The following is a 7,690-nucleotide window of genomic DNA, read 5'->3' on the forward strand; positions in this document are numbered from 1 at the left end:
CTTTGGCCCCATTACTCTTCCCTCTTGTGCTGGGGCCCAGAGCGCACAGGTAGTAATGCACCGTTTCCCTTCATCATTTTGCCTGGTGATAACTAGTGATATGGCCGTGCGTGGAGATCTCTCTTCCTCTGATCAAAATTCAGCGATGCTTTTTTTTTCCAGCCATGATTTGGAAGTGTGGGTCATTGATATAGTTGTGTAGCTGTATTAAAATATCGGTCTTTGTTTTGAAAAAATAAATATCATAGTTCTGGGCTCTATAGCGAGCGCTGCGATCTCTTCACGCTTGGCCTCCTCTCCTCTATAGAGCGGTCAGCCCGTGGCTTTCAATGGAAAGCATCCAGTCATCAGTATCACTTCAAACCTGCCGGCTCCCGCATAGTTTTGTTTTTTCAGCAGATTCCCAAACCACAAAAAACTAGTCCTTTTCTGATTGGCTACCACTTTGCCTCTGGCCTTTTGTGTCCGGTCGCTTCTTTTGCTCTTTCCAACGTTTCCCCTATTCACCAGTGGCCACGCGTGTTAAAGCGCTATTTGCACCAGCCTGTCCTACCCTTGTAGGGCCTTGCTTTATCCTGCCGAGGTTTAACCGAGTCATTCAGTCTTCATCAACGTGGTGAATTGAGGTAAGTGAGAGATATTTATTCATGTGAGATAAAGGGAGACATGATGGTTCATCTGGTGTCACTTCATATTGATTGTGGGGTCAGGGTTCAATCAATATGTGGCAGCCGGATAGATCTATAAGACCACTACATCTTTAATGCAGGAATCCTTAAAGTAATTTTTACAATGAAGTTAAGTCCATGTACTTAACTTCTCTTAATATGTTGTGGACACTTTTGATCAGATATTTAATTGTTAGCCAGTAGAAATAGGTAGTGGAGATAAAGATATTCACACAAAATGAAAAATAACTTGCTATAAATATGTTCAATGTCTTTCAAACAATTCTCCATTACAATCTCAAAGTATATCAATAACAAGAAAACACAGTTTCTAAAAATATTTCTTCATATGCTTAAAAATAGAGAAAATATATGCAACTGTTTATTTACCAGTGCTTCTGATGTTGACGTGGTTCAACTGTGTTGATACTGTGTTTTCTGTCATTAGGGTTTTGAGCATTACCACTATGTGTGTGTCCAGTATCACAAATGATTTTTATGCCATTATGCTCGCAGACTATCTTTCCATAATAGCCTTTGAAAAGTCAACACATCTCCTCATAGCTGTGCTTTGCCAACACGCGCTGACTGATCTTGTAGTAGAGCGGAGCATGTCTGTGAATTCATGCCCCTGACCCCCCAGTTCAATCTGGTGGAAATAATGTCTTCATTACAATGCAATTACGGACACTTACACCTCTCCCACTGAAGTGCTGCTCGGATGAGAGGAGAGCTGCTGGCCCTTGATGCTCTGAACGGCTCTCGCTCCCCCCCCCCCCTCTCTCTCTAACGGCGTGTCTGTGTGTGTGTGTGTGTGTGTATTTCCGTGTGTGCCTCTCTCTCTCTCTCTCTCTCTCTCTCTCTCTGTGTGCGTGTGTGTGTGTGTGTGTGTGTGTGTGTGTGTGTGTGTGTGTGTGTGTGTGTGTGTTTGTTGAGCCTCTGCAGGTGCAGGATGTACAGCTTCATGGGAGGCGGGCTGTTCTGTGCTGGCGTAGGGAATATACTCCTCATTGTTTCCACAGCAACAGATTATTGGATGCAGTACCGACACTCAAACAACTACATGCACCAGGGCCTCTGGCGCTACTGCACGCCTTCCAAATGCTTTACACACACTGACAGCATTGGTGAGAGTCCTGCTTTGTGCTGCTTTTCACAATTACTTTGTTATGGTCATCAGCAATATGGTCTGTTCCATTTTACCATTTCATATATGTAAATAAACATAATCCGGTTCATGAACATGATGGAAAATTAAGATACATTATGACTTAATGACATTAATTTTCTAACGTTCACAACAATATGTTAATTTTTAAAGGACTGTATTTTACACCAAGTGTTTTACAATACCATAAACATGCACACTTAAAAAATTAAAACAGGAATGTCATTCATACCAAAACCATAATAGATAGCAATACATTATCATAGATAAGAAGACCAACTGAATTGAATCATTTTGAAATTCAACCGGAAACTAATCTGTCCAAATAACTTTATGGGGATCACACTATTTGAAAGTATTATCAAAGACAATTAAATTTGACCACTATTAACCAAGTGTACTACATGTGGTTATGCTCATTTGATCACACTGAAGTAGCCACAACACTGTTACACATCACAACACTAACTAACTCTGCTGGCCTTTGATCAACACCAGTCATGTTAGAGTCAGCAGCCACCCTCTGCAGGCACCACGCAGTGGATGGTGAGGGCGCTTTGGAGGTAGTGCTAAGATTGGCCCCCCTATAATTTATGGAGTGAGCTTTGGGTATCAACAGAAGCACTATGGAAATGTCTCTCTCATGCATGCATGCATTCATTCACTCAATGATTCATTTGTTCATTTTTCATCCAGTTGTAAATGTCTACAATACACTGATTTGTATACATGCATGCAAATATGTTTTTCCACTTATCATTCACTCATTCATTCCCCCGCAGCTTATTGGGATGCCACTCGAGCATGCATGATCCTATCCCTGCTGGCCTGTTTCATAGGCATCATCATCGGCATCATGGCCTTCATCCACTACTCCTCCTTCGACAGATTTGATAAGACCTTTGCTGCAGGCGTTTTATTCTTCATCTCATGTAAGTCGTTTCCATTGTCATCTACACAACTATGAACTAGGAGTTTGCCATCGATTAAAACAAAAATTTCCTAGAGAATTTCAAGGCATTTCTAACCAGATTTCTAAATGGTGACCTACTTGAGAGGTAAATAGTGTGAAACTTACAACGAAATATGTATATATTTCACTTCTCTGTAGGCTTTTTTGTATTTCTGGCAATGGCGGTGTACACTGGCGTGACAGTAAATTACTATGGCAAACGCTATGGAAACTGGCGATTCTCTTGGTCCTACATCATTGGCTGGGTGGCAGTGGTACTCACATTCTTTTCAGGTACATAAGCAGCAATAATCAACATAGCTGTCTGTTTCTGATTGTTGTGCATTATGTTTTGTTGCCCATTGTTATTGGACTATGTAAAGTACTCATTGATTTGTATTGATTTCTAGGTATATTCTACATGTGTGCTTATCGGATGCATGAGTGCCCAAGAAGTTCCAACACACATTAGAGGACTGAAATCACCCTAGTTTGCTTCAAGGACTCAACCCCAGCATCGTAAAGCATCGACTGTGGAGCATGGCATTGTCGAGCACTAGGACACTGGACACTAGGCTATTTAAATAAAGGATGGAGAAGAAAACATTCTTCTTTATTTTGTACTCAATGTTTGCAAATTAAACATTACTCAGGTATCCTCATTCTAGTGAAACTCATGTGTTATGTATCTAACAATCACTTTCATAAAAGAAATTGTGTCCATTTTTGCTGACATTCTGGAATATTCCATGGTTAAAATGATCATTAAAATGATCATAAACTGGCATTATTTACATTTTTATGGACAAAAGAAAACGGCAATTTTCAACTTATGAAGCAGTGTATGATATAACTACATAAATGCTCATAGTGGATAAAACAGATAACAGATGTTTTTTCAATGGGTAGATGTTCAAAATCAGCATGTGAAAATTAGACAGACAGAGAGAGAGAGAGAGAGAGAGAGTGGTGTGTGTCATGGACAATAAAACGTTTTATGAAATAACAGAAAACTACACCATGGATATACTTTTAAGATGAACAGATCCCACATTCCAGGTGTACTGATGCAAGCCTCTTAGAGATGCACCACTTTAAAGCGAGCCAATGTTGCCTCCTCAGCCGGCTCTGAATTTCACTTGATGAAATGGTTGTTAAAAGCCGCTTAACTCCCCCTTCGAACGGATTCTATTGACTACACACCTAAAGACGATTTCATCACCATTAATTCATTTACTTTCTCATTTTCCTCTAAAAGCAAGTAGTTACCGTGCTGTTCAAGTAATCAGGCATAGGACGCAGGTGGGTCTTATCATCAGGGAAGTCTCAGGTAAACACTATAAAATAAAATGTATTTTGCCATGTAGGCCTAGTTGCGACAACAACAGTCTAAAGCCATGTAGCTTGTGTCTTGCGCCATTGTGTAGCTCAGTGTATCAAGCCTAGGCCAATTTGTTGAGACTTTTTTTTTTTGTTGAGACATGGCTGAGACTGAAACAAGAAAAGTCATTTGAAGTCTTATTTCGGTAATGATTAAAGTTTGGCTATATTGTCAGTTTGGAATGAATAATGTCCCAATTCATCAGGCTGTTAGGCTACAAGCTCATGCATATGGAGTGCGTGTCTTGTATTTGCTAGAGTAATATATTTTCATGACTAATTGAACACGGCACTTAATTTGCGTCCACCTGATCAAACCAAAATCCTCTCCTCCGCGGAAGGATTATTACTTCCGTTTAAACATCCCCTCTAATTATCTAATAGCATTGCTGCAAGAATTCTGGGTATATTAAGACACTTTTAACATTAAGCGCCATGATTGGAAATGTGACGACAACATGATAACAACAAATTACTGCGGCCACAGAGGAGACGGAAGAGGAGCCCCCTCTTGTGTGCCACTGCTTATCCCAAACGTGAAAGGACAGTACTGTTTAAGAGCAGTTACTACTGAGACACGATCGCTACATTTTTATGCCATTTATGCAAGGACTTCTTACGCGTGACCTATGTTATTATAAACGTAAAATAATATAGTTTTTCTCACTATTTTAGATTCTATTGTTTAGATAAAATCCTCATTAAAACAAACATTACCTTTACTCTGCCGCCACTGAAACACAAAGCATTGATAATTTGATAGTTTGACATGCTGATATATTAGGGCATTTTATAGCCTACATTTTGTAGCCTACTCTTGCATAGGCCTATACAATTTGTAAATCAATATGCACAGAGTTAAATAACTCCCACTCCAACGTTTGGTTAGTTTTAATTTAAAAGGGAGACAGTTGTCGCATTCATTTCTGCAGTCCTGCAACACCTACAATTGTCGCAGCTCCACTGGGCTGACAAAAAAAAATAGATTATTTAGTTTTATTTTGCACTGGTGAAAGTTTCCTTTAAAACCCTATAACGGGCATAGCCTAATCCATAACAGCCGTCGCCAAAATGCAGGCTTTCGGTCGGTCGGAAGGCTGTTTCAGCACCATGGTGAGCGACCCTCCCTCTTGTCGCGTCCGTCTAATTAATCCATAAAGAACTAATTCAATCCCCCGCCCAGCAGTCGCGCCATTGGCTGAGCTCAAATGCAGGCTGGAGTTTGTTGCTGTCATTCTGCCTCAATAAATAGTAATCTATCTGTCAGAGGGCTACATACCTTTTTGTCACAAAGATTACCCTTAGTGTTTCAACTTTCTCGGAAACGGAAGACCTGTCAGATTGTGTGGATATTTAGGCTGAGAGTTACTTCAAGGCAGTTCCCGGACCCTCAGGACTCGTTTTGGTTGCCCTTTCCAGACAATTTAAGATGAATCTCAACTACACGTCACCTGTCCCACAAATGCCAACACAACGGTCTACGTCGTTCTTTATTGAAGATATTTTGTTGCATAAACCAAAGCCTCTCCGCGAGGTTTTTCACTCGTCCTTTCCCAGCACTTTCACGTCTCGGATGCCTCTTCTGGATTATGGATATCCTCTGATGCCGACACCAATTTTGGCGCCCCATCCACATCACCCCCTTCACAAGCCTGAGAATCATCCATACTTTTTCACATCAGGTGAGTAGCCTACCAAAAGAATCTGCTTAGATGATAGGTAGCCTAACTCCAGCATTACGAATGGCAAAGCCAGACCTGTGCTCAAAGACTATAAAAAATGTCATTACAAGAAATCTGGCAATGGCTTTTGCATTTAGGTCAGTCATTCTTTTCACCTGATTGAGCAGCCTAAGAAATAATAATGCATTGGGGACAGACCTATATTGGCCTACAGTAATGCCCTCACTTGCATCCTGATTCGTGCAAAAATATTATTATTATTATTATTATTATTATCCAATTGTTGTTATTCTTGTTACAAAAAATACAAAGACATATGTTTTGTAGCCTATGATAAAACTATTTTAGTTTTTTTTTTATCGGTCTTCTCTTTTATAGGCTAATCCTAAAGAATACCATGTCAAATCAGCTTTTTTTCGTACACCGTCTTAAAAACGAAAACTTTTAATTGTGCAGGTATGCAAATGCCTGCCCTCTTTCAGCACCATCCAGAGTTACCAGGAAAACACTGCAGACGCAGGAAAGCCCGAACCGTCTTCTCTGATTCCCAGTTATCTGGACTGGAGAAAAGGTTTGAGATACAGCGGTACCTATCCACGCCCGAACGCGTAGAGTTAGCCACAGCGCTAAGTCTCTCGGAGACGCAGGTGAGGAAAAAAAAGGCCAGTTTATAAATAATACTGCGCGTTAAATTATGTGAATGAATTTGTTTATAAAAAGGTTATCTTTTATCACACAGGTAAAAACGTGGTTTCAAAACAGAAGAATGAAGCATAAAAAACAACTGAGGAAAACCCAAGACGACCAGAAAAACCCAAGCGAATTAGACAGATCTGTGGAAAACTCTTGTGAAAGCGAAATTAACGAAAAGTGCCCTGATGATATTAAACATGGGCTGAGTCCGGACACATACATACTGGACGAAAACGAGGACGACGTTGATATTGAAGATGACGTGTGTTCACCTGAACATCTACTATAGCCTAATGCAAGTGATTTTTGAGACAATAAAACTAACCGCAATGTACATAGTTCATGTCTTTTAGAGAAAATTATATACTTTTTTATAATGGGTTATTATTGCTTCAAAATGTCAATATTTATTGGAGTGGTTGTAAAAAGTATACGTGAAGTTGTGTTGAAAAAAGACAGGGGCAATACATTGCTTATGAAGAATTAGGCCTAGCCTTTAATAATAATAATAATAATAATAATAATAATAATAATAATAGCTTAATAATAATAATAATAATAATAATAATAATAATAATAATAATAATAATAATGTATTAGCATAAACAATGTAAATGCAAACAGTAAAATATAAATTGTTACTGGACTAATGCTTCAAATATGTCTATTGTAAATTATTTTCCCTTTTGTTTATATCCTCCCCATCATGTTCCCCGTAAGTGCATGTACTTTGCTTTGATAATATCCATTGCTGAATACATGTGTATGCAATTTTACAAATTAAATGGTAAATGGTTCCTGTTATTAACAAATTTGCTATTTCCGCTCTCTGGAGCCTTGTCATTTCATTGTTGCCTGTTTTCTTTCCTTTTCTTTTGGGGCACCTGTTCACATTAATGCGGCCGCCTAGGAAGTTAACATTTATGACGACCATGATCATGACGTCTACGTTTAGATAGTTTTTTCCTTGTAGAAATCCCCTTTTCAATTATGTTTCATTTCCTAATATAGCACCAAGTCTTTCAGGTTTTGGCATGATATTTTTCCCCCATTTCATTCCACTTGCTTTGTTTGTGTAGGGTAGCGAAGTCGGTCTGCCACATTTGTCTATTCGTGTCTTCCGGAGGGTTTGGTACTGTGCCCGTTT

At 39.3% G+C, this 7,690-nt stretch overlaps 2 protein-coding genes across 3 annotated transcripts; both read left to right on the forward strand.

The window, feature by feature from the left end:
- Nucleotides 1-476: 476 nt before the first annotated feature.
- lim2.1 (lens intrinsic membrane protein 2.1) lies at nt 477-3,461 on the forward strand. Of its 2 annotated transcripts, none has more exons than XM_048237523.1 (5): nt 477-626; nt 1,614-1,795; nt 2,619-2,768; nt 2,948-3,082; nt 3,199-3,461. In XM_048237523.1, the coding sequence occupies exons 2-5, from the start codon at nt 1,621-1,623 to the stop codon at nt 3,258-3,260; spliced, it is 522 nt and encodes a 173-aa protein (XP_048093480.1). In that variant the 5' UTR covers nt 477-626; nt 1,614-1,620; the 3' UTR covers nt 3,261-3,461. The 2 variants fall into 2 exon arrangements, with proteins under 2 accessions (XP_048093480.1, XP_048093481.1); XM_048237524.1 differs by having other exon boundaries at nt 487-626; nt 1,605-1,795.
- A 1,981-nt stretch (nt 3,462-5,442) lies between these two features.
- On the forward strand, nt 5,443-7,051 carry bsx (brain-specific homeobox). Its single transcript, XM_048237672.1, has 3 exons — nt 5,443-5,850; nt 6,307-6,497; nt 6,590-7,051. Exons 1-3 carry the CDS (start codon nt 5,598-5,600, stop codon nt 6,830-6,832), a joined length of 687 nt encoding a protein of 228 aa, XP_048093629.1. The 5' UTR covers nt 5,443-5,597; the 3' UTR covers nt 6,833-7,051.
- The last annotated feature ends 639 nt before the right edge of the window (nt 7,052-7,690 follow it).

The sequence above is a fragment of the Alosa alosa genome, chromosome 2 (assembly GCF_017589495.1).
Source record: "Alosa alosa isolate M-15738 ecotype Scorff River chromosome 2, AALO_Geno_1.1, whole genome shotgun sequence".
NCBI classification, from domain to species: Eukaryota; Metazoa; Chordata; class Actinopteri; order Clupeiformes; family Clupeidae; genus Alosa; species Alosa alosa.